The 26,517-nt window shown below is 30.4% G+C and overlaps 13 protein-coding genes across 13 annotated transcripts; 7 read left to right on the forward strand and 6 right to left on the reverse strand.

Moving 5' to 3' along the window:
- Positions 1-214: 214 nt before the first annotated feature.
- Positions 215-823, forward strand: BN7_2870 (uncharacterized protein; the record flags this gene model as incomplete). Its single annotated transcript, XM_011276429.1, has 1 exon — positions 215-823. One exon carries the CDS (start codon positions 215-217, stop codon positions 821-823), a length of 609 nt encoding a protein of 202 aa, XP_011274731.1.
- Positions 824-934: 111 nt separating this feature from the next.
- Positions 935-1,435, forward strand: BN7_2871 (uncharacterized protein; the record flags this gene model as incomplete). The annotated part of the gene is made up of 1 exon (XM_011276430.1): positions 935-1,435. One exon carries the CDS (start codon positions 935-937, stop codon positions 1,433-1,435), a length of 501 nt encoding a protein of 166 aa, XP_011274732.1.
- Positions 1,436-2,211: 776 nt separating this feature from the next.
- On the forward strand, positions 2,212-3,917 carry BN7_2872 (uncharacterized protein; the record flags this gene model as incomplete). Its single annotated transcript, XM_011276431.1, has 2 exons — positions 2,212-2,498; positions 2,642-3,917. The coding sequence occupies 2 exons, from the start codon at positions 2,212-2,214 to the stop codon at positions 3,915-3,917; spliced, it is 1,563 nt and encodes a 520-aa protein (XP_011274733.1).
- A 219-nt stretch (positions 3,918-4,136) lies between these two features.
- On the forward strand, positions 4,137-5,279 carry NOP13 (Nop13p; the record flags this gene model as incomplete). The annotated part of the gene is made up of 1 exon (XM_011276432.1): positions 4,137-5,279. One exon carries the CDS (start codon positions 4,137-4,139, stop codon positions 5,277-5,279), a length of 1,143 nt encoding a protein of 380 aa, XP_011274734.1.
- Positions 5,280-6,386: 1,107 nt separating this feature from the next.
- Positions 6,387-8,309, forward strand: TDA7 (Tda7p; the record flags this gene model as incomplete). Its single annotated transcript, XM_011276433.1, has 1 exon — positions 6,387-8,309. One exon carries the CDS (start codon positions 6,387-6,389, stop codon positions 8,307-8,309), a length of 1,923 nt encoding a protein of 640 aa, XP_011274735.1.
- Positions 8,310-10,258: 1,949 nt separating this feature from the next.
- MRPL22 (mitochondrial 54S ribosomal protein uL22m) lies at positions 10,259-11,128 on the forward strand (the record flags this gene model as incomplete). The annotated part of the gene is made up of 1 exon (XM_011276434.1): positions 10,259-11,128. The coding sequence occupies one exon, from the start codon at positions 10,259-10,261 to the stop codon at positions 11,126-11,128; it is 870 nt and encodes a 289-aa protein (XP_011274736.1).
- A 258-nt stretch (positions 11,129-11,386) lies between these two features.
- On the reverse strand, positions 11,387-11,668 carry BN7_2876 (uncharacterized protein; the record flags this gene model as incomplete). Its single annotated transcript, XM_011276435.1, has 2 exons — positions 11,387-11,542; positions 11,612-11,668. The coding sequence occupies 2 exons, from the start codon at positions 11,666-11,668 to the stop codon at positions 11,387-11,389; spliced, it is 213 nt and encodes a 70-aa protein (XP_011274737.1).
- A 452-nt stretch (positions 11,669-12,120) lies between these two features.
- Positions 12,121-13,890, reverse strand: BN7_2877 (uncharacterized protein; the record flags this gene model as incomplete). The annotated part of the gene is made up of 1 exon (XM_011276436.1): positions 12,121-13,890. One exon carries the CDS (start codon positions 13,888-13,890, stop codon positions 12,121-12,123), a length of 1,770 nt encoding a protein of 589 aa, XP_011274738.1.
- Positions 13,891-14,953: 1,063 nt separating this feature from the next.
- BN7_2878 (uncharacterized protein) lies at positions 14,954-16,008 on the reverse strand (the record flags this gene model as incomplete). Its single annotated transcript, XM_011276437.1, has 2 exons — positions 14,954-15,328; positions 16,003-16,008. 2 exons carry the CDS (start codon positions 16,006-16,008, stop codon positions 14,954-14,956), a joined length of 381 nt encoding a protein of 126 aa, XP_011274739.1.
- Positions 16,009-16,709: 701 nt separating this feature from the next.
- BN7_2879 (uncharacterized protein) lies at positions 16,710-18,488 on the reverse strand (the record flags this gene model as incomplete). Its single annotated transcript, XM_011276438.1, has 1 exon — positions 16,710-18,488. The coding sequence occupies one exon, from the start codon at positions 18,486-18,488 to the stop codon at positions 16,710-16,712; it is 1,779 nt and encodes a 592-aa protein (XP_011274740.1).
- Positions 18,489-18,804: 316 nt separating this feature from the next.
- Positions 18,805-21,681, reverse strand: RPN2 (proteasome regulatory particle base subunit RPN2; the record flags this gene model as incomplete). The annotated part of the gene is made up of 1 exon (XM_011276439.1): positions 18,805-21,681. One exon carries the CDS (start codon positions 21,679-21,681, stop codon positions 18,805-18,807), a length of 2,877 nt encoding a protein of 958 aa, XP_011274741.1.
- A 712-nt stretch (positions 21,682-22,393) lies between these two features.
- FMP23 (Fmp23p) lies at positions 22,394-22,912 on the forward strand (the record flags this gene model as incomplete). The annotated part of the gene is made up of 1 exon (XM_011276440.1): positions 22,394-22,912. One exon carries the CDS (start codon positions 22,394-22,396, stop codon positions 22,910-22,912), a length of 519 nt encoding a protein of 172 aa, XP_011274742.1.
- Positions 22,913-23,227: 315 nt separating this feature from the next.
- On the reverse strand, positions 23,228-24,640 carry SER3 (D-3-phosphoglycerate dehydrogenase; the record flags this gene model as incomplete). Its single annotated transcript, XM_011276441.1, has 1 exon — positions 23,228-24,640. One exon carries the CDS (start codon positions 24,638-24,640, stop codon positions 23,228-23,230), a length of 1,413 nt encoding a protein of 470 aa, XP_011274743.1.
- Between the last annotated feature and the right edge of the window lie 1,877 nt (positions 24,641-26,517).

The following is a 26,517-nucleotide window of genomic DNA, read 5'->3' on the forward strand; positions in this document are numbered from 1 at the left end:
AATAACAATACAACACCTCTCGGTCGCCAAGTTGGTTTAAGGCGCAAGACTGTAATGGAATCAAGACATCTTGAGATCGTGTGTTCGACTCACACCCGGGAGATTTATTTTTTTTGGCAGATTTACGTGTCAACTTTTTTTGTTTACCTTAATCTTATATTTTTACTAGGGAGAATTGTTTCGGTTAAAGTACACCCCATGAATAATTGTAAACATGGGAAACAAAGATATTGAAAGGGCTTCTTTAAAAGAAAGGTCTCCACTGGAAGAAAATAAACATGTCAGAGCTGAAGGGTTTGGAGAAAACCAAATTTACAAAACAGTGACAAAGATTTTCGACAAAAAGGTTCCACAAGATAAAGGTGAGTGGTCCAACAAAGATCGGTTTAGAAGTCTTTTCAGTACGTTTTATGAAGTACATGGTGATTCATGGATGTTTGGAGAAACCAAGGCTATATATAAACAGGCAATTGAATTTGAAACTGTGAATATGAGGGATAAATTTTTGATAAGATATGTCACAAGTCAAAGGATATCTAAGGATAAATTTGGCTCCAGGGAAGCAGTTGAATTGTACTTGAGGTTTACTGAATGGTACATAAGGAGAGCTACAGGGAAATTGAAGCTAAATCATTTAAGTAATGTTCACCAGGGAACATTTGGTGAATGTATCAAGCTTGCTAAAAGGCATAATGAGAAGGTACGACACTACAAAGAGATTTATTCAAAAGAGCTTCGAGTATTCAGAAGAGCAGCTGGCCAGGAAGTTCCTAGTAAATTGTTTGATCAAATGATGGAATTTGCAATTTATCTCTCAGCATAAGCATATGGTCCAACTTTTAGGCTTGATAGTACACAGTCTTTTTCCAAGCAGAGTGCTTATACATACCTTGTTAAAATTGTGGATTTGTATTGTACAACTTCTTCAGAAGAAATGATTTTCTTAGAGATGGGTTGTGGAGCTGGGCTGAACTTAATGACTATGCAGATGTTCAAAGGTTTTAAACAATGTATAGGCTATGATATCAACGGTGATCTTTATAGATTACACTATGAATTAGGAACCAATGTTTCCAAAATAGCAGACCTGTTTAGGTTACAACATAACTTCAGCCCAAATAAAGTTAGTTATATTAATAGGCAGTTTAGGATTAAGGAATTGTATGCAAGGCTTAAAGGATATCCAGGTTTTATTTTTGTTCATGATCTCAACTTCTCAAAGGTAGAATTACAAACTGTTGATGAAATATATATGAACAGGAAACTAAAAGCTGGTAGTATAATTGTTAGATATCATTCTCCACCAGGACTTAAAGAAAATAGTACCTCCCATGATAATGACCTTGAAGGAATATTTGAAACTTACACTATGGATATTGGTTCTTCACTTGGTAGTCGTTCCAGTACATTGTTTATAAGCATAAAAATATCATAATTTTCAAAGGTTACAAAAGAACACAAAGGTTTATATTTAATTCATTAAAAGTAATTATATTGTATTTGTTGTTCGCTCTTAAAAGATTATAATACTATGTAAATTGCCTTGAGTGCTTGAGTGGAATCAAGATAATAATCCTAACATTAGTGTAATGGTTAATAATTATGTCTAGAACTGGATATACGTTCGTGTGATGGTTAATTAGAACAGCTATAAAAACGGTTCGTGATTGAGGCTAATTTGTAAGTTTGAAATCGAGCAAGAGTATAGAGTGAATTCAAAGAAGACTTAATAATCAACATCCTATGATGTTACAAAGAGTTCTTTAGATCACCCATGCATCTACTACAATATTCTATATCAATTGTCAAATCTCAAACCCAAAGGAAAAGTGAATCATATGAGTCTAACATAGCTTAGATTGAACCATTAATAAGAGAAAAACACAATTAGAAACCGAGCCAAATATATAGCTCAAATTTTTTATAGAAGTAAATATATATCGAAACTTATAATACAGGTATTTTTTTTGATGGGACGCGCGACGTACTTTTTATTAATATGAGATTCTAATATATTTTTGAATTTGAGTTGTTTTCAAGTCAAATATGAGCACTCAAATATCTATCTCAAAGAAAATGAATACTGAACAGAAAATGATTATCTTAGAGGCATACTATAAATGACAATGACTTTCCAATACCTGCTAATGCATTCACAATGTTCTGACGTTGGTATGTCGCAATTAAAAGAGTTCATCAATCAACACTAAGATGATCAACGTTCATCTCAAAAGCGCCTATGAAATCAATCACAACGATTCTGCTCGTTATTATCAATTTCAAGCTGGATATATACCGCTTTTCATCGTTATAGGATATATTAGCTGTCTATTGATGGTTCTCGCAGGATATTGGGTCTATGCATTGGTATTGTCTTTAATTTTAACCGCTGCGTTTTTCGATAAATTCATTTTGACACCAAAACAAATAGATACACGTCTTTTCAAAGACAAGTTATATTCAATACCTCCAGTTCATGATAAAGAGTTGATGGATAGGTATATTGCTACCAACCAAAGATAGTCACTGCTGTGAAAGATGAAAAAAGTCGAGTACTAGACATTTCAAAACTTCTTTTTTAGTTTCCTTTGAAATATCAATATGAAATCGTACTAAAACAGATCAATGAACGTTTGATAAGGATATCAAAATTGCCAAATTATTTGAAAGAAGTTGGAAATTTACCAAAGGATACTAAATATAAGCATAAACCTTTAGAAGGTTTAGGTTTATTTCCAATGGAAATTTGGGAAATTATTTTTCATCATTGCAATTATTCACCTGTGGATGCCCTAATGATTAATAAAACATTCTGCGAATGCGTTGCACCTAAGCTATACGAGAAGATACATGTCTTATTAACCATCAATTCAACATTTGCATATAAAGATAGGACATATAAATCATTTATTAGAGGAACAGGGTATGTCACTTCACCTAATGAACGTTATGAAGCTTATAAAGAATATCAATCTGTCTTGAAGAATGATGTTGAATTTATAAAACTTGAATTTCATAAAGATTTCAGAATTCGAGGGTATCTCTTAAACTTGATTACAGAAGTTGATATATTTGAACTATTGATTCAAAATGTTTTAACAAATCCAAATTCATACATGAAAAGATTTATCAAGAAGATTAATGTTGATTTTGCATTCATGAACTTATATCATACAGGATCACGGGAAAAAAATGTTGAACTTTTGTCACCAAAAAGATGTCAAAATCCAAAGTCTTGTTATAAAATTTCTGGTTTTCAATATCGTTGTCAAATTAAAACAATCGTTTCAGACCAATTTTTAAATGGATTCCAGGCTTTAAATACTATTTCGTTTCTCAATAGATTCTCATTTCAAGATTATTTAATTGAAACTTCAAACATTATTCCATTTCTATACCGTAATTATAGAAATAACTTTACTGACAATGATAGTGCAAGGTCTCAAGTTTCTGATTGGAAAAATTCCGAGGATGCAGTACGTACATTCCCTGGATTAAGAGTAACGCAACCACTAGTTAAATATGAGTGTTATAAATATGTTGATGGATATGGATACATGTATAATAGACATGATGCTATTTCTCAATATCATCAAGATTGGAATTCGTCATTTGCCTTACAAGCTAGGACTTTTAAAACATTGGATGAAACTAGCACATTAATTAATAAAACATTAGATGTACTATCAAGCTCGAATGAGGTTTTAAGAGATGTCTCAACATCAACTTTATTTTTGGATAGTTTTTATGATAATTATGGAGCTGCAAGAGAAGATATTGATGGTGAGTTTCCTTCATATTTATTTAGTGAAACATGTTACGCTTTCCGTCCTATGCTTACGGTATTCAACAAGAAACCGGATCATGATAAGCCAATTTTTTTGGAACAAGTGAGGAAATTTTTAAAAACTACATAAGTTTATCATCATTGGACATGTTTTTATAACCGTTTTGTATTTTTATAACCGTTTTGTAGTTTTATGTATGCAGTGCGATGAGATGTTGTCCATACCGGTGAAGTTTTTCTATCAGTAAAAAAAAAATTTTGGAGTAGTAATTAAATAAATGAAAAGCATCTACAATACGTAATCTTATAGTTAATCCATTAAACTAGACATACCGCAATACAATCAGAAATGTCTAAAGAAGAGAAAGAATCAAGTGTTGAAGCTGTTGAATCATCAACTGAAGACTCCTCCAAAAAGAGAACTTTAGATGAAGCTGAAGGTGATCAATTAGAAATTGATTTAAATTTAGCTGCACCATTATCTAAAAAACAAAAACGTTTATTAAGAAGAGGTAAATTAGATTTAGAAAAATTAGAAAAAAAAAATCCAAAACCTAAACCAGCAAATTTTGAAGAAACTAAAGGTGAAGATGAATCTAGTGAAAAGAAAGAAAGACCACCAAGAATTGGTGTATGGATTGGTAACTTATCATTTGATACTACAAAAGACGATTTAATTAGATTTATTACATTGAAAACTCAAGATTTACCAGAACATTCAGATGAATTAAGTGAAGATGAACCAGTTAAAGTTGAAGAAAAAAATATTGTTAGAGTTAATTTACCAACTCAAGGTAGAGATAGTAAAAAAATTAAAGGTTTTGCATATATTGATTTTAGTACTAAAAATCATCAACGTTCAGTTATAAATTTATCGGAACAACAATTAAATGGTAGAAATTTATTAATTAAAAATTCAGATTCATTTGAAGGTAGACCAAATAAAGAAGAAGCTCAATTATCCAAAAATCCACCATCAAGAATTTTATTTGTTGGTAATTTATCATTTGATACAACTGAAGAAATGTTACATCGTCAATTTGTTCATTGTGGTGAATTAATTAAAATAAGGATGGCAACATTTGAAGATAGTGGTAAATGTAAAGGTTTCGCATTTTTAGATTTTAAAGATGAAGAAGGTCCAACAAAGGCATTAAAAGATAAAAGTTGTAAAAAATTATTAAATAGACCATTAAGAATGGAATTTGGTGAAGATAGAAGTAAAAAAGCACCAAAAAATAGTAAACCAAGAAATAATAATGGTGATAATGATAATGGTAATAAACCATCATTTAATGAAGAATCAAATTCATCTTCAAGTGCACCAGTTGAACCAGCACCAATTTACAGAGAAAGATCACAAAATTCAAAACCAAGAAGAAGTAGAGAACCAAAAAACAAACCTAGACCAATTTCTAGTGTTGCTTTAGCAGGTGCTCAAAGAGCAAGTGTAGCAATTGTGGAATCAAAAGGTAAAAAGACAACTTTTTAAAACAAAAAAGATAGTAAGTAGACTCACACATTAGACAAACAAGGATTGTTAATAAAGCTTTGAATTAAGGTTTCAAAGATAAAAGATAAAAGTTTATGTATAATACACAACATTAATTATATAGAAAGGAAAAGTCTAGAACTAGAAGTAGTTAATTTACGCCGATTGGCACTATTGTTTACGCCAAATTACTCAATTTTGAATAAAATCCCATGCCGCATTTCTTTTATTTGATCAAATCGGGATTATTGGCGCAATGGTTTACCTAATATGGACAAAACCACAAAATTGGGTAAACTTTTCGCGCAAATTTGAACAAAAGAGATAAATTTTTTTATGTCAAACGTTATAAAATGCGAAAATCAATCTATAATTAAACACATTTTGATTCACTTTAACACTGACAATCCAGATGATAAGTTATGTAAAGACTAAATTGAAATATGGATTAAGTTGATGACGCGTAATTTATTCACTATAAACACTTCGTAATTTGTAAACAGAGTATAACGATCTGTGCTTCTCTGCTTGGAGTGTTATTTTTGCAGAGTGTTCTATTTTAGTTTGTTTGGCGTTCCATGTTCCAGATCTCGCGCTTTTTTGGGATAGAAGTTTTACGAATTTAGAATTACTTAAAATATCATCAAAAGATTTTTTAGTGAGGTTTTGAAAGGGAAAGTGAGATAGTTTTATCAATTTTCCTTAACATTTTGTTTGTCAAATTCATTAACTATTACATCTTGTGAGGTATCTTAGTTTTGGAACAGAATATTCTCTATTTACTTAAGTCGATCGTTAGCTGCAGTGCATTTAGCATTTAGCTGTGAGAATTCTGCCTAAAATTTTACACTAAGTTTTTTTTTGCCCTTCAAATTTCAATCACAATCTTAAAATCAAAAGATATTTATAAAGTCCAGAATTTCATCACATTATTAGGAGAAGCAAGTGAAAAAAAATTTTGAAAGGATCATAAGTGAATTTAAAGGGAATAAAAAGGTATAGTCCTACAAAAGCAAAAGAAGACTTTGAAACTTATTTTTCGGAAAGAGCATTAAATCATAACATAGATCAAAAGTATAGCTCAAGGATCAAAAATACCGTGAAACGATGTCAAACTCAACAGTTTCATCGTCCCTCACTACACATCTGGGATCAACCAGTACCACAGTGCTATCTTCAAGTGATGATTCCAGTATAGATTCAACATCTTCCACAACAAGTTCTACTTCAAGTTCTTCATCATCAAGTTCTAAAAATAAAGATTCAAGTAGTTCAACAGATATTGTGACACCAACTATTTCATCATTATCAGATTGGGAATCAGAATCATCAACAATAACAGATTCTTCATCAAGTCAGAACCCCACCACTACTTTGGAATCTTCAACTTCTTCAAATTCAACAGATGATTCAAGTTCACGTTCATTTCATGCTCATGGCGGAAGTTCATTTAGTGTTTCTTTGACATCTACATCAAACTCTGAATCGTTAACATCAAGTTCATCAAGCTCATCCTCATCGGAAGAACCATCATCAACAACAACATCGTCATCATCATCATCAACAACATCAACAACCTCTTCCACATCATCATCATCAACTGAAACGCAATCAAGTTCATCAAGCTTCCATTCCCATCCAACGCCATCATCATCAGAATCTTCTACTTCTTCATCGAGCTCTTCAACAACTGCCAAAGTATCAAGTTCATCACAAGCGCCATCATCAAGTTCAATACATCTATCATCTTCAAACACCCAACAATCATCTTCATCAATAGCCCAACCTTCATCTTCATCTCTATACGCAGAAGCTTCATCTTCATCATGGGAAAGTTCAAGTTCTTCTGAATCTCCATCATCAACCACATTTGTCTATACACAACTATACGAACTAACGGATTCATCAACTACAATAACTACCGCCATACCTGTATCTACAGTGCTGGGTGATGTTGGTACTTTTTCATACACTTCAGATCAAGCTATAACAACAGATGCTTCTGCGTTTGCTAATTATTTGAAATTGAATTCAAATTCTAATTCAAATGAAAACAATGAATCTACTGGGACTGCTGAACAAACAAAGGGTAAAATTGCAGGTTCAGTTATTGGTTCAGTTGCTGGTGTTTCATTAATTTTATTCTTAGTATGGTTTTTCGTATTCAGAAAGAAGAGATTTGGAGGTTTGGATAATTCTGAAAAGGGTTCATTTACCCATTCAATTTCTTCAACAAGAAGATTAGAAAATGATGATGATTATGAAGATTATGGTGGAACTTATCGTAATTATAATGAAAAGACAAGTAATGAAATGTCACCAAGTTTAGGGTTTTTCTCAAAATTTAATAAAAAATCAACTTCATCTTCTTCATTACCTGATGAACCAATGTTAACTTCACAACCTCAAATACCTCACCGTCCTGCTCCTCCACCTCCAACAAATGCAACAAACTCATCAACACAACAAGATCTTGCTAATTTGGGGTCAAGTATACTGATGGGTCAACAATTACCAAATGAACATACACCAATAATCAATTCTGCCAGTGGTAATAACAATAACAATGTCAATAACAATACACGTGGAATACGACAAGAAGATAATCACTTAAGAACCATAGATACAGTTTATGAAGAAACAGAATCTGAAACCTCAACATTGGCAAGAAATCATTCAACAAGAAATTCAATTTATAAAACTAATGCAAATTCTCAACGTTATCAAAATGCAGGTTTAACTCCATATATGGCTGAAAATCCATTTGATGAACAAGAAATTATTAAAAAACCACCTCCTCCACCACCTGTTAGAAAAGCAAATCCTGTTCATTTATCAGATGATCCTCGTCGTTTAGGAAATTCTGGATATGGTTATGGTTCAAATAATGTTAATAGATATTCAACTGAATCAAATGCTTCATCAATGAATTCTGATTCTGATGGGTCAAGTACTGATGAATCTTTTGGATCTATTCAAATTGATGGTTCTAATGCAGATCATGGTGGATTTTTCAAAGAAATGGTTTAAATTTTTTGAACAGTTTTATTGTATGTTGTTATGATTTGTTGACTATGGGGTTTCAAGGTTGTTTTCTTTTGTTTTAATATAGAGTTGTTGTTAAGGTTATTTTGTTTTTATATTGGAAACTCTCATTATTTCTTTACTTATTCATCAAAGACATTTCAATCATTTAGAATAATCTAATTTCAGATTATTCAAATAAATAATTGATTTGGGTTTATCTTATTTCCTTGTTCTATTTCTTAATTTATTTTCCAATTAGCTAAGTTTATCAATAACTGATACCAAGAACTTTTTTTTTGCTTATTTGCTATACAAAGACCATTTTATAGCTAAACTTATTTATTGATTTCTTTTTCAATTTACTTCTTAATATTATGGATGATTTACACATGGGTTTTTTAAAGGAATATATATAGTTTTTTATTTTCTTCTTTTCTTTCTTATAAATATTTTAATATTATAATTTGCAATTAGAGTACAATTAAACTGAAATTATACGTCCTTGAATCATGATTGTAGATTACCTAGTTTTTATATTATATTAATGAATTATGAGGAGCATTCAATCCGAAACATCAACATATAGCAATTAATGCATATATCCACTGGTTGCTTCTAATTCTAGTGGAAAATTATATAATAATTTATAATATTGGATATAGTTGCCTCAATTAACACAATTCAACTTCGATATATCAGCTACGATCAATTATCATTCATTATTAATTAACATAATCATAATTATTAATCACTTAAAAACCTTATATAATCTTAACCTTATGGGTCATTTCCTGAATTGCACCCAAATACCTTTATAAAAACCATTACCTATTAACCAATTCTTTAACCTTTAATCCTGAACCTTTCCTCTGTACTGTTATGTGTTGTATATAAAAAAAAATTAGCCCAATAAACAGGCTTTAATATTGCATCATTCAAAACATTACTTTTGAATACTTATCACTAATACCAACGTGTGAAATTTCACTAATTTCAATAACGAATTTACCTTCTTTATATTTCTCATTTTCAGATTCTGCAGTAATATATCTCCAGCCTAAATAGTTATCACATAAGTTACATAAAGTATCACAAACATGATAATTACCAGTCATCATATTTCTAATAACTATTGGACCATTTTTAAAATTTACTGTTCTTTTAACTAAGAATGCACCACCATATTTACCATGGAAGTTCTGGAAAAAGTCATGTTAGTAAATAGTCTAGTAGTAGTATATACTGATTTAACTTACATCTGATATTATTTGTTTTGAACTGAATAAATGAGAACCACATTCTGAACACTTGAACACTGTTTCACGACCACGATTATCCTGAAGATGACAAGCCTGAGGAATACCCATTTTGAATCCTTGTCTTTTGTAAGCAAAACTAGATGATATACAGAGTTGACTCCAGTATAGTGAAATATAGAACCGTTCAAATATTCAATTTATAAAATTAAATTCCAGATATAGAGCACTTGATAAGATCTATATCCTTTGAGATACTAAACGAGTATAGCAATGCAGTCTAGATTCAGCTATATGCAGATTCCTAGAGATTGTACTAACCAGTAACTAGCTCTACCCTCCAGATAACCCAAATAGACAACGTATACACTCAACTCCAAGCAAAAATTATCCTCTTTTTTCCTTAATATCCCTTTAAACCAGCATTTTGTAGAGAATATAAAACCTTTTAAAAATCTCAAAATGCTTATAATTTAAAAAACTTGGGGACTAAATAACCGGAATTGTGACACATTTTTGCTTGAATTCCGACCTTTCCCTTTTTTTTTCGCGGTTTCGCGAATTTTAGTTTTTTTAATTTTTTGTCGAATTTTTGAAGTTTTTTTGTATTGGAAAATATTGAAAATATAATAAAAGATTTGATTGGTATTTGATCTTAGTTTTAGGTTATTACAGTTTAGATCCAACATATTCATCATGAGTTTGGGTAGAATAAGGGCCCATTTGGGACTTGGAACCAACGCTGCCACCACTTTCAAAAGATCATTCCATTTATCATCAATAAAATATAATCAACAACAATCAAATTTATTTGGTGAAATAACAACACAAACTGAACCAGTAAATAAAAAACATAGTCTTGCAGATTCATTAGATTCACAAAGTGATAAAAAAATCAATAAAGATAAAATTACTTTGAAAAATGATACAGAACTACAGAAATTTATAGGTCATGAACCAACACCTGCAGCAAAAAAATATTTAAGTCCTTTAAAACAATCAATTTATGAAGCAAATGTTGCAAAGAATGGGTTTTTCAAAAATAAAGATGAAATTAGATTACCAAATGGTGAAGTTTATAGATTACAATTAACTCAAAGAGAAATTGAAGCACTTGAACCAAGTATGTACTTGAAAAGTTTTAGAATTAAAAGTTCCATTAAAAAAGCCACTGTTGTTACAAAATTATTGAATAAATTAAATTTAAAAGTTGCCATTACACAAGCACATTTCAATCAAAAAAGAATTGCAAGAGAAATTGGTGATTTATTATCAAAAGGTTTAAAAGAATCAAAAGAATTAAATTTTAATCCTGATGAATTATTTCTTGATCAAATTTGGGCTGGTAAAGATGGTCATTTAATGAAAAGATTAGATCCAAAGGGAAGAGGTAGAACAGGTGTTATAGAACATGGTCATATTCATATTAAAGCTATTTTAAAAGGTGAACAAACTAAAAAAAGAATTGCATGGGAAAAAGAACAAAAACAATTAAGAAAAAAACCTTATCAACAATTACCTTCTGAATCATTACGTTGGAGACCTGATGGATTTTATAGATGGTAATTTGAATCACATAAAAGTTTGTAAATAAGTTCTAATTGGAGAATTAATGTAAATATAATTCCAATAAAATTTTGCATGTATTTGTAGTTTAATAAATAAATAAATAAGTTTTGAATAAATAAACAGCTATAATAACCTTATAAATAATGAACTTGACAATTTTGAATTCAATCATCAAAACCTTTCAAGTTTGGATCTCTTGGTCCAACAGGTTCTAAATTGTTAGTATCATCCCTTATATCAAAAAAACACAAAAATTCACATACTTGGATACCCATTAGGTAATGGAACATGATCAGAATACCAATACTTTCTTCTTAATGGAGTTCCAGCAATAGCTAATATTGGAAAAGTTAAACCAATGATTAATGAATAGAATAAATGTGGTCTCCAATGTGAATGATAACGAAGCCACTAAAAAAAGGGGAACCCCATGTTAATAAAATGAACTTCAAAACAATGGATAGAATTGAATGAACATACTTTGATTGGATTCTTGATGTAGTTTGGATACTCTGGAGCAACTCCTGAAGCAACCATTTTGATTGAATTTGATATTTGAAACTGTTGTTGTTGTTGTTGTTGTTAAATATTTAATTTGTTGAAGATTTTGATTTTCATTAACCCCAGTTTTAAATTCGCGTATTTTTCACTACTAAAAATATTTGAGCGCTGAAATCAAAAAGATCAGATCAATATCCCCTTTGGAACCAGCAAAATTCTCTGAAAGGTGTGGAATATATGGATCTTTGAAAATATTCAATATATGTGACCTATAGCGTATTCATGCTGTGAATTTATAATCTGCATGTGAAGCTGATAGTATGATCAATTGGTACAATTAGCAGTACACTATATACTAGACATGTATTGATATATTGTAATCCATATAATAGTAGTTTAAATATTTGTTAGATATATAAATATTCATTATAATATTGTTAATATTAAAATATTGATTCTTTCGAATTCATAACTAATTATGCCACTTACTAGTCAACTATAGGCATTTTTTTAAGAAGAACCATTTGAGGATCACGATAAAATGTATAAATATATCCTAATTCATCCGCAAGACATTCACCACTCACTCTAGAGTTATTAATACCCGTAATTGTAACTGAAACATTTATATTGTTATCAACATTATAACATAAGAATGGTTTTGATACTTTATCAATGAAAATTTTCACAGAATTACTATCCTTTAAAAATTTTCTTTTAAATACTTGAAGATCAAATTTATGATTGATGCGATTCAAGTTTCTGTACCTTGAGTAGTCAAAGTGTGAATACTCCACAAGTTCTTTATTAGCCGCAATATCATCTTCAATATTAATGTCCTCCCTTCTTCCATGTAATATTGAGTTCAAAATTCTATTAAAATAGCTTAGCTCCATGTCATAGCTTGGAGCTTTAGTAAATTCTGAAGAGTCTTCATAACCAGATGGTGTTCTTTTTTTTTGAAAGAAATGTTGGATTTCATCACTTTTTTTGCATATACCATTATCATCATGGGATCCATTTGCTTCAAATTCGTGTAATACATGAATAAAAGGACACTCTGAATGTATCAATGTAACAGCTTTGACCTCAACAGTACTCCTATAGCCATTGTAAAATTGGCTGTAATCATCATATAATTCTGTAACTCCTTCTTTTGTCATAAAGTCTTGAGGTGCAAAAACATCAATAGAGATCTGTTTTATGAATTTGCGAATTAAAGAAGTCTCTTTATTCATTAAAGCTGCTAGTTTAAGGACGGATTCATGATTTTTTACAAATGTAATAGGAAATCCGTTAGCTTTTGACTTCAAAGTCTCAAGTTTATGCTTTCTCTCTAATGAACTTGGATAAAGATCAATAATCTCATATTCATTAACTCCTAGATCTTGATATCTATCATATCTTTCTTGACCGTATAACAGCTCTTTGTTATATGATGGTCCTCCTTCAAAAAAAGCAGCTTCATCTCTATTTGTAATGAATGTATCTCTGACTGTGACTATACCATAAATATTGGTGTATAGATATGGACCTATAATGTCTATCCAATAACTATTATAAAACATATCAGCACTTTGTTTTGATGTTATATCTGCTTCTTCAATAACCTTTAACCAGATTTCAACAGGAAAAGGTCCTAATAATGATGGTTTATCACCAAAACCAAATAGATCAAATTCCTTTTTTATATAAAAGCTTTTCTTCAAAGCTTTAGATATTTTAACAACAAGGGAAGAAACCAAACTTGAGCATTTTCTGTTGAATTTATTAACCTCATATCTGACTGGGTATATAGCCTTGAGCTTGGTATTCCAAATAAAATGTTTGGCTCTAATCTTCATATGAGCTATCATTTGAGCGATAAGTATATTTGAACGTTTGACAAAATAAGAAGTTGAATATTTTTCATATGGCATCAAATCAAACAATCCTTTATATTTGTAAATGACATTATCAATTGTGGAAGATAATTCTAAACCTTTAACACAATCACCAACTATTTGTCTAGTGAGTATTGGATATTGTTCTTCAGGTCGTTTTGTAGGTCCGAGCCCATAAAATCCTAAAAGAAGCTTGGTAAACTTTCCACGTCTTAATGTATCATTGTTGGAAAGTAGGACGTGTGATGGGTATCCCTTTTTGAAGCTTCTATGAAATTCCATTGCAGTGGATCTTCTTTTGTCACGCTCGACCAACCACTCAATCTGAACTTCATGCTTAAAATCTGGGGAATTAAAATAATCTTCGGCGTTCATTTGGAAAATATATCTAGCTAAGTAATACTAATTTGAATTGTTGTAAACTTTCGATATTATTGTTGATTTATTATTATATTGATGAAAAACTTTGAGAATTGGTAACTGCTAAGCATATATATATATATATATACTTTTCATTAAACAGATAATGCATATCATCACTCCGTAAATTTCTTGGACTTAATTGAGAACAAATTTGATGGACGTCAGCTTTGAGAATTTGAGGACATATACCGAGAACATTTTTGAAGAGGACAATAGGTGCTTCATTAAAACCTGAATTATCGAGCTAACAACCATTTTGATTGATTTTGATATTTGAAACTTCTTGTTGTTGTACTTGTTGTCGTTTCTGGTTTTGTTGTTGAAGATATAATTTTGATTTTCATTGAACGTACCCAGTTTAAAAAATTTATATTCGAGAAACTCATTAATAATTTATTCAAGTACAACCACGATTCAATTCTTCTTTAGAATTCAATCAAATATTGCAACTTTTGAGGAACTCATATATGGTGTTGAAATAGGCTGGCTTAGATTCATTTAGGCTCAATTTGGTGTCGTTGGACTCTTTCGATAACTTTGGGTGTTTCGGTTGTGGTTGAAGGGGCATAATGACAAGATCCATACATTCAAAATATGAGAATCAGTTTATTGTGAATTTTAATTAGATGTTTCATGGTAATCAAACGTTATATTTCAGGCTTTATATCATGATACATACGCTCCATTCTTTTCTTACATATCAGACTTCTAGGTGCTATATGGTATGCTTTGGTTCTTTAATCGATAATCAATTACAACATCCGAATTGCTATATTATAAAGTTCAATATTGGGAATACTTGCATTAGGCTACATTCAAATCAGTCATAAATTGACACACTAACCAGAAATTACATATACCAATATAAAAATATAAAGATCACTAAAGAAAAAAAAATAAAGAAAAAAATTAAAAATAGCATAAAATTTGAAGATAAATTAACTTTGATAAATGAGATAAAAAAATATAAAGAAATAATAAAGATAGTATATGCAAAAACAAAATCCCAATAATTTCAATTAATCAATTTGAGGATGCCATTATTTTCCAAAATTTCATCTACCACCGTTAAGCTCAAGTCGTTGGTAAACATATTCCAAACTTCAACAATTAATTGGTATTGATCTAATTTGAATTTAAAGTTTGTAAAATGAGTTTGCAAGCAGTTGGAAACCCTTTTGATAATCTCTTTTATTTCAAGCTCGGATAATTCTTGTTGGTCTTTAGTGTAATCTAAGGCTGTTGAAGTTTTTAATAAGATTTTCATTATTTTATAAATCAAGATAATGCGTAATCTTTGAGCAGCTAATTCTTGGTTCCAATCTTCCAATAATAATGATTTCAAGTGTTGATACTCATTAGACTCTTTAGGATAGAGATCACTAAACAACTGTTCTAATTTATAATTGTTAGCCGCTACACATTTCGATCACTAATTTGTATACTTACGACAATAAGTGCATGTGTATTTACACAATGACCTAATTGTTAAACGACGATTTCTTGTACTCATACTGGGAAATTTAATTTTGAAAGAGTTAGCAGTATAATTAAACAATACAAATATATCATTTAAAATTAAAAGTTCATGTATTTATAAAGAAATTTTGATCCTATTTATACTATTTGTGATATTGATAAATAACTGCAGCTTCAATTTGTGGAAATCAATAGAAATATGTAAGCTGAGCCTTAAACTTTAATTGGATTGAATTATCTATTAGCCGCCAGATTAATCATAACTAAATGTATTCATTTATATCATTTGAAGCTTTGCAACTTTGAGCAACTAGCTGTATGATACCACAAAAGAATAAATTCTAAGCTGTATTGGTTTGATATATATATTGTTGTCTTATTGGCTTCTCAAGTGTCCGTATATAATAGTGAATGAAACAAATGATGTATCAATGAAATTTGATTGTAATATAATTAATAATAACAACTTAATTAACCGCCGACAAGTTGTAAACTGCAATATCACGTACCCTAGCTATGATAAATTGAACATGACCAAAATATCAGCGTTTCAACCTAGTTATACAGTTATACTTGGCGTTATACTTTCATTACCAATTGCAAGTTATCTGTGATTGATTAGTTCAATAAACTTATTTCAAAAAATACTAGTATATCAATATTAACTTAATTTCTGTATGACCTTAACTTAAACTGAACTTTGTTTTTGACAACTACTCATATTTGATAAGCAATTTTGATTGATTATTAACAGAGCATGATGAGTGCACCCCAGTAATTTAGCCATTAATGTTATTAATTAGCCTGTTATTTCTATATATATGTATAGTAGCGCAAAAAGTTAAAACCCTTGAATCAATCGGTAAATTCGCGACGTATAATTGTAAACCTAGAATTAGCTGGCCAATAATTTCTAAAAAAGCTAGCTAATTTTATATATTGATTAATTACAATTTTATAAGAGCTGGTTTTCTATATTATCATAATATATTGGCCTCCGTCAATCATATATCCATAAATGGTAAGAAATGGTTTATAAAGAGTCTTATATATACAAGAATTAATCACAATATAGTAATTTAATTCGTTTTATGTATAAGTTATACCGCCGGCATGGCGCGTATTCACAAAATATATATGTGACACAATTATATAAAGCCTTATAAAAAGATCTACAACGTCCTTCATAGTGGATGCTCGTAACCACTTTTATGATACAGCTTGACTTTCATTTATATTATATTTAAAATTGCTACCTGGACATTAACTAAAAATACTTCTTTCAAAAAGCTCTAGGTATCTTTATTGATTGTGATTAGCTGGGGCCCGTAATATATTGTATATGTATCCTCCTCAAAGTCAATTGGGTAATCATCTCTTGAGACAACACCAGTAATCATTATTGAACAGCTAGAGTTACTGAATCCCAAAAATGTGTTTACAATATTATCGATATATTTTGCAAGCTCTCCTTTGTTCTTTAAGTAACTTGTTTCGCCAACCGAGATGTCACATTTATGATACTTATCGTCGAATCTTGTGAGTCCAAAGCTAACTCCAGGCCTTCTGTGTGTATTAAACATGTAAGTGAAATCTAGACCTCTTCCATTTTCTTCATTTATCGTCTTCACGCTCTGTCTCTCTCCATTAATGAAACAGTTAACAATCTTATTATAGAGATCTAAACTCGTTGTGTAATTCGGTTTTGCGAATGTAAGTGGTTCAATGGAAGGTCCAAGAGTGAAATCTTCTTGAAAGAAGCAGTGTTGAGATTCTTTTATATGGTGACACTTCTTACCTTGATACTCTTCCTTCTTTCTTCTCTGGTGCAAGTGGTCAAATTCGTGTATGTGGACTAATGCAGAATGTGCCATCTCTAATCTGGTCTGCAAAACTTTAATCTCTTTGTCTTTATGATTGTTTCTTACCATGGTATCGAATCTCTCTTTCACTTCTCTGCTTCCTTCCATAGTCATCCAATCAGAAGGTGCAAACACGTCTAAAGAGATATTTTTTAAGTATTTCTTCATAATGCTACTCTTGTTATTCAATGTCCTTACCAATTTTAGTAAAGATTTGTGATTTGTGACAACTGAAATAGCAGATTGATCTTCTGGATTTTTAGAATTAATCAAAGCTCTCATTCTTCTTTTTGAAGATGGGTAGAGATCTAAGACTTCAAAATCGTTTTCTAAAACATTATTTAATCTTTCATATTTGTTGTAATCACTATATCCATAATCAACCAAATTTGGTCCATTGTAAACGAAGTCATAATCCTTGGTTCTCAACGCTGATGTATTTCTAATTGATAAGAAACAATGAATATTGGTATACATAATTGGTGCGACAATCTCAGCCCAAAAGTTATTGTATATCATAGCTGTAGCTTTGGCTTTATCAATATCAGCTTGTTCAATTATTCTCAACCATATCTCTATTGGAAATGGGCCTAATAACGATGGCTTATCCCCAAAGCTGAAAAGAGCATATTGTGTCTTTGGTGTAACCAGCTTTTTAAGAGCTATAACCACACTGCTGACTTTTGGCTGTAAGAAATCAGTGGTCCTTTTCAATAACAAAGCTTTGTTGTATCTCAATGGGTATATACATCCTATTCTAATCTTCCAGTCTATATGTCTAAGCTTAATTCTCATTCGACCAATGAATTGAGACAATAAAAACTTTGAACGATTCAAGAAAAACTCAGTAGAACATTTTTCGTATGGTAATAATTCAAACCACCATTTGAATTTTGGATAGATATTATCAATTGAATGATTTACTGTGAATTGCTCTAATACATCAATTTTAACGAGTTTTTGAGCTACTCCAGAATAATGTCTAGCAGGACTAAACCATCTGATATCCATTTCAGGATAATCTGTTGTTAGTGCCTTTATGAATTTTCCATTGCTTAAGCTATCCATATTTGAGTGTATCACTTCTGTTGGGTATTCACCTTGATTAAACTCCTTTATTTCACCTCCTGTACTTGGTAGTTTCCAGATGTTTGGACAGAAGAGACGTTGTGCATCATTGTCAATCTCGGTCTGATAATCAAAACTCATGATGATTGATTTTATATATGCCGCTAATTACTTTGGTGTTCTGTGCAGATTTAAAAAAGCAATTGTCAAATGATTTATAAAACTATTCACTGGGTCGAATCCACTTATATATCTTTTACTTGAGCTCTGGCGAGTTGCGTGGTAAACAGAAAATGGACTCATATTATATCCACAGAGTTAATTTCGGAAATTAGCGGTCATACTCCGAGAACATAAAAATGCACAAATTTGAGTAAATACCCACTACAATTTGAATGATATCATTATAATTTATTCTTTTTTATATTTTATTATACATAATTAAGATTAAAATTGTTTAATCTTCTTCTTCAGTATTTTCTAAATGGAAAGGTTCTGGTAATGGGGCATCTTTGTTATTTAATTGACGAACAGTCTTAATTGATTCAATTGGTTCTTTTGGTGATTTATCAATAAGAACAACAACACCTCCATTACCTTTATATTTTCTAACTGGAACAAATCTTTCGTCTTTATTAAAAGCAATATATTTTAATTGATTTGGTAATACTCTGGTTACATTGTTTAATTTGAAAGGAGTTTTGGAGTATTTTGAAACTGAATTATCTTCATTATCTTCACTTGTAATTGTTGTATCTTGTTGTTCTTTATCTTTTTCTTCGTCTTTTTTAGTTGATTCTTCTTTAGAAGTTTTATCTTCTGGTTTTTCATCAACATCCATGTCATCTTCTTTTTTCTCCTTTTGGGATTTTTTAGCTCTTGCTTTTGCCTTAGCAGTTGTTGATAAGACTGCAGTTTCAACTTTTTCATAAGCTTGTGTAGTTTCTTCTTTAACTTTTGGTGGATAATCAAATAATGATTTTTTGGAATGACAATTAATTTCAAATTTTGGAATTTTTAAATCTTCACGAACACCAATAATTGCAGTTGGAGTAAATGCTAATGATAAGAAATGTGTTAATGGGTACCAGTACCAAAATTGTGTGAAGACGGCTAAACCAACAATAGCTTTAGTGTTTAAAGTACCAGTTGAACCATTTTCAACTTGAATGGTAACATTACGACCACCAGCATCTATTATACCTTGAGCTAAAGCAGCACCAAATTTTGTTAAAGCATCAGAACTCTTACTTGAGATAATTGAAGCATATAATTCTTTAACTTCAGTGACTTTTGAGTTTGATTTTTCATTTTGTTGGATTAAAACCATTGAAAGAGCAACTAATGCACCTTGGCGAACAAAATCAACAGGATCTTTAGTCAATGGCATCAACACATCAACAGCTTGTTGTAATCCACGACCAGCACATGAAATACCAAGAGCTAATGCAGTACCATAACGAACATGAGGATTATGGGATTCTGAAAGTAATTCAACTAATCTTGGAACTGTTTGATAGTCACGAATTAAGACAAAACCCAATGCAATAACTGAAGCTCTTCTAACATTATCGTTAGAATCTGAAACAGCAACATGTAATAATTTCTTGATGGCTTTATTGTTACCAGTACCAGCATAGGCTAAGGCAATTGTGTAAGCACCACCATAACGTAATAAAGGATTTTGATGTTCTAATAATTGTGAAATGACTTCATCAGCTTGTTCTTCTTTACCATAATTAACTAAGGCAATACCGGTAGATAACCCACGAATAATATTTTCATGTTGAGTTTCTTGGGCATAAGATAACATATCAGCTTGGACAGATTCATTACCAGAACCAAGCATAATTAAACCCATACCTAAAGCAGCAGCTTCACCAGAGATTGCACTATCAGAATATAAGACAACTTTTAATTCTTCATAAATTTCTTCATTACCTGATCCCATACCAGCAACACCAGTACCTAAAGAAGCACCATGTAAAATAACATCAACTTCATCATTACCAGCACTTGAACCATTTTCAACAACGTGGTTTCTTAAATAATCAATAGTTTCTCTACCATGACCTGCAAAAATCAAACCTAAGGCATAAAGAGAACCACCTTTTGTATAATGAGATCCAGAACTACCTGGTAAGTAAGGTTGTAGAATCTTTCTTCCTTGAGATAAATTACCTTTATGAATAACACCAAGTGCAGCAGTTGCAGAGAATTTAGACCAATTTGTTGCCTTACCTAACCATTCTAAATTAGATCTAAAGAATGAATCATCTGTTGTACCAGCATGCATGAATGCATTTTCAAATGTAATTGCAGAATGGAAAATAGAGTTTCTTGATTCTAATGAATCTCTTGCTTTATTTAATATTTGGATATCTGTATTATTATTCTTGTGTAAAAATGTAATATCAAAATCACATGATGGGATACCTGATAAGATTTTAATAATTTTAGAAATTGATGGTGATGGTGAAGATTCGTTTGAATTCAATTCTGATAATTTGACAATTGTCTTATCTAATAATTCTTGTGAAGATGAATTGACTAAATCAAAAGCAACTTGATATGCAATTAATCTATTATTTGTTTCTTCTGATTTTAATAAATTTGTAAATAAATGAACAGCCAATGAATCATCATTTAAATTAACAATGATCTTGGATACTATAAAGAAATCTGGAGTTTTCAAATTTGTAATGATTGAAACTAATGAGTTCAAGATTTTAGATCTAAAACTTGTATTTGAGATTATTGAAGTTGCAATGTTTAATGTATAATTGATTAAATTCAAGACATTTTCTTCTGAATCAACTTTCAATTGTTCATTGATGATATTTTCCACAATATCTAATCTATAACTATCTAATGATAAACCAATAACAGATTTTAAATCATTTTCCTTAATAGCTTTATTCAACATTCTTTCAAAAATATTTTGTAATTGTTTTGGTATTTCTACTTGAGAATTTTCATTTTCATATTGTTCTTTTGATAATCTAATATATTGATCAATTGCTTTTGAAATAATTGTTTCAACATAACCAGATTGTTCATTAATATCAAAAGCATCATCAGCCACTAAGGCAAATTTAACAGAAGAATCATAATCAACCAAGTTATAATAAACTTTTGAGGCAATTAATGCGGCCAATTTTCTATCTTTAAAAGATTCATCTTCATATAATTCTTCAATTTCCAAAATGTTATTGGCAATTTCTGACCATAATTCATCAACAATATCATTTATAGATTTCAAAGCATAACTTTTCAAGTTGAGATCTTGTTCACCCAAAAGCGCCAAATATGGAGCTGCTGTACTAGTAGCCATTATCTCTTTTGTTTAATTGATAAATAAATTCAAAATCAATTGAACTGAGTATCCAATTGAGCGTTCTGTTGATTTTGATTTCTTTATTGACTTTTGAATTTTAAATTCAAATTGTTGCCACCAAAAATTCGTGTTGATTTCGATTTTCGAGATTTTCGCGGGATCTGACAAATTCGCGGAAACTGACATTCGCGAATATCTTATGAGCAGGGCATTTAACCGTTTGGCTCAGTTTATATAACTGTGCATTAATTATTGAAGTATGAGTGATTTTAGAAGGTATGAAGTGGCTATTTTATGGTAGGTAGTTGTTTCATCTATCTCAATGGGATTCAAGCGAATTTTGAAACAATTATTTCAATCTTGACGCGATTGTAACAGTAGTCATTGGCAACAAGAATCTTACGACCGCTTATAACCTCTTGAATGGCCCCTGAAAAATATAAATTCTGAAAAACTAGGGAAGATCACACGTTGAAATGATCAATTCCATGTCTTTCTGACTATATAGCTCTATCGAGCACTGAATATTTGGCTTAAATACCACTTTCATTTGTTCTTATCTATTCAATCTTACATAATACCGGGGTACGGGCTTAAATATTCAAAAAGTGGTGAACCACAATTCTATAATTCATGACATTTACCTACTAGTGCTAACTTAAGACCTTCACGTCGTTTAATTCAGATATTATCATCAGATCCATAAGTCATGCTCAGATCAGTCATATTACCAACAATCCTTAGGTCTTCAAGATCCATGACCAATTCAAAAAGGGTGTTTAACCAATTCTCAACATCATCATATAGAAGTGCAAGTGCAGTAAGTGAAAGATTTATTGTACCAAAGGGAAAAAACAAAATCATTAAAGAACAAACGGAATATAGACAATTACCAGATGATTCACAATACATTGAGAAATTCTATGAAGAATTAGATCTATTCCAAAAAGAAATTGTTAATAATTCATCAATAAAGGGAAAGAATTTTTCAGATTTTGAAGATGATCCAAATGAATTGATTATTCAATTGGAATTGTTTATTGAAGGTAAAATTAAACCACAAGTTAGTTTTGATAAATTAGCAAGGGCCAAATATGAAAGATTTGATGAATTTTTAAGAAATGTAAAGATTACATTGGTATTGAATGGTGGTCATCCAATGATTTTTGATATTTTATTACAAAGTAAACAACATTTTGATGGGTTTGATAAGATGAAAAAGAAATAAAATAACAAGTTATAACTACAGAATACACATTATTATCTATTTCATTTTTTATATTTTGATTCTATAGTAAAAAATTGTATCTATGCCATTAATCTAAAATCATCATTTGTTGAATATGATAATTTTGTTTTAAAAAACTGTAAAAATATTTATATATTATATAAAAAGACCCAAACCCCAATGTTGTGTTGTTTTTTAAAAAAATAAGTTTTCATAATATTTGTCATTATAATTAAGTAAGTGTCATAGTCTGTTAAAGACTGAATTGAATTGCATGTATGTTGTTGTTGTTTTTTTTATGAGTTAATAAATTGTTTAATACAACAATCTAATGGCAATTTTGTATGGAGTACTTTCCAATTGTTCATATAATGAATTCAATTTACCTTGATCAACATCACTAATATCAGCAATCAAATAAGCAACATCACCTTGAGAATCTGAATATTGTTTTTCAATGTTATGTTCACCCAAAATATTATTAACAGTTTTCAAAACACCTGGAACATTTTGATGGATATATAAAACTCTAACTGAATTTTCTTGATCATAATCAATAGCTCTTAATGCAACTTCTGGGAAATTAACTGAACCAACTGAAACACCTTCATTAATATATTTAGTTAATGCGGTACCAACTTCAACACCAATTGCTGATTGAGCTTCTTCAGTTGAACCACCAATATGAGGAGTTAAAATTAAGTTTCTTAATGAAGTTAATTCTGAAGCCCAAGAGTTTAAATCATTACTGAATAATCCAGCACCATTTTTAGCTGGTTCATTTGGATAAACATCTAAAGCAGCACCTGCAATTTTACCAGATTTCATGGCAGCGATTAAAGCTGGAATATCAACAACAGTACCTCTTGAAGCATTGATGACATAAGCACCATCTTTCATAGCAGCAAACTGTGGAGCTGATAATAAGTTTTTAGTTTCTGAAGTTTCTGGAACATGTAAAGTAATAAAATCAGCTTTTGATAATAAATCATCTAAAGTTGGAACTTGTCTTGAATTACCTAAAGCCATAATCATAACAACATCATAGTAAAGAACATTCATACCTAAAGCTTCAGCTAAAACTGATAATTGAGCACCAATATGACCATAACCAATAATACCTAAAGTTTTACCTCTAACTTCCCAACATTTAGCACTAACTTTATTCCAAGTACCAGTATGTAATTCAATTGAACGATCACCTAATTGTCTTGCTAAAGTAATGATTTCAGCAATAACTAATTCAGCAACAGATCTTGAATTTGAGAAAGGTGAATTGAAAACTGCAACACCTTTTTGAGCAGCAAAATTTAAATCAACTTGATTAGTACCAATACAGAAACAACCAATGACAACTAAATTTTGAGCATGTTCAAGAACTTTTTGAGTTAATTTTGTTTTAGATCTAATACCAATAGCATGTACATGTTTAATTTTTTCAATTAATTCATCTTCTGGTAATGAACCTTTATAAAATTCAACTTGATAACCTTGACCATTGAAAATATCAATAGCAGTTTGATTAACATTTTCTAATAATAAGATTTTGATATCACCAGTGTTGAAAGGTTTTAAAGATTTTGATTGAGATTGAGAAACTGATCTTGGACGTTGAAATTGTTGTTGAAGAAATGATTGTGATGGAGAAGTTGACACAGCATTTGGAGAACCTAAAGTAGCTCTTTCAAAAGTGTTTTGTAAGTTTTTGATTTGTTGTGGAGAAGCCATTATGTATATATAGTATTTGGTTTAGTTAACCTTTTTCAAAGTGTAAACTAAATTAATTGAAATACAAAGCAATTGTTGTTTATATATGACAAGTATAAAACACTAATTTAATACTCATATATAAAAAATTTTTCCTTGTTGACTCAAGCCCATTAATTTCCAGACAAAAAACAAGAAAATCGCGATTCTTTCGATGACACGTTAGTGAAAAAATTTACTTGCAAAGTCACGTGTGATGATGGGCTTTGAGTTTGTAGGGCTTTGACTGGGCATTGACTGGGAATGTAGGAGATATACTAGTTACGTGTGTATTGTTTGTGTATAAAATATGGGTCTATCGATGTTGAATCTACTGGTTTATTAAGATCTTTTAAAGTTGAACGTTTATGCCATCAGATTTAGATTAGATTTGACATATTCCACACTGACTCTGTTCTCGTCCTTAACTATGGCCATTTTCTACTCTGTCACCAGTGACTCTGGTGCCATTAGGTATCTGCGCTGACTCGGGAATTGTGTCAATGTTTATCGATGAATAACTTGAATTTGGTTAAACTATCCAGAGATTCAATAGCCTATACAATATACACAGTAGTAACAGTGTTAAACATAGTGGTCAAATAGTATGAACTATATCGTATAGCACAACATTTCAACTTTCACATGCTGTAGTATAATTTCATCTTCACACACAAAAATTCATGACCAACTTTACTCATTTCGGACCAGTTTGTGCCTGAACAGGAGTTTAGACTGGGTGTTGCGCAAACCGGATATATAACAGATCGGATTAATATTAACATTAATTGAATATAATTCTATGAATTTTAAAGATGTAGATAAATTGAAAATAAGAATAATGATTAAAATATTCTAATTTTGTATGATATCGAAAAAAATAGCGATTTTTTTTGATCAAAATTTTGAAGTTTTTCAAAAAGTCATTGTGATACTTTATAATTCTAATTCAAAATGTTGAGACTTCAAAAATGTCAAAAATCAAAACTTGGAATTTCAAGTAAATAAGCATATGGTTAGATAGCTGTATCTTTAAAATTAATTATTATAGATGTTTTATCATATTAACTTATCATTAAAGAGGGTTATTACATTTTTAAATAATTCATTATCTTTTTTGCGCCAAAAATTTACGTATCGGAGGTAACGTTATATTGTTACCGTATCTCAGCATCTCAGCGCTCGGTTGCAAAAATAAATACTAGTATTGTCATATTATCTGGTATACAATGTATAATAGATATTAGATCTGGATTAATTGAATAAATCTTCTGTCAAAAATACTATATTTTTAGTACGAGGTCCTATACCATTAAAAGATTAAAGTCACATATCAAGGTTCGATGACTTCTCCTAGTGCAGTAAACTTGTGCGGTAAAGTACGACGTATTGTTAAAGACGTAGTCATAATTAATTATGATTCAAAAACAATTAATAATCTGGGGTTTATTCATGAGATACTAGATACATTAGCATTGTGCAGTGTGCACTATGATTAAGCTATGTCTTTGTAATCGGGTGTTTGATTTTTAACGGATTTACTTGAGTTACCTCGATTTTAATCACGATGCCGCTTAGATATGAAACGTATTGAAGATCTGGGAAATTAACCATATGGGGTGCATAGGTCCATTGAAACATTGAACCATTTTGCGAGGAATTGAATATCGATATAATATAATGGTATATTATAAGATATCAATGATTGAAACAGTATGGTTCAAATTAAGCTGTAGAGGGGCAACCTTAATTGTTAAAATGTTAAAGTAGTGGAGCCTGGTTAAATAAAGGTGATTGAGGTCAGATTGTTCCAAAAGCGCCAAACTCCTTGAATTACCACTTGGCGTGATATAAAATCA

This window comes from Wickerhamomyces ciferrii, contig 00076, assembly GCF_000313485.1.
Source record: "Wickerhamomyces ciferrii WGS project CAIF00000000 data, strain NRRL Y-1031 F-60-10, contig 00076, whole genome shotgun sequence".
NCBI lineage: Eukaryota > Fungi > Ascomycota > Saccharomycetes > Phaffomycetales > Wickerhamomycetaceae > Hansenula > Hansenula ciferrii.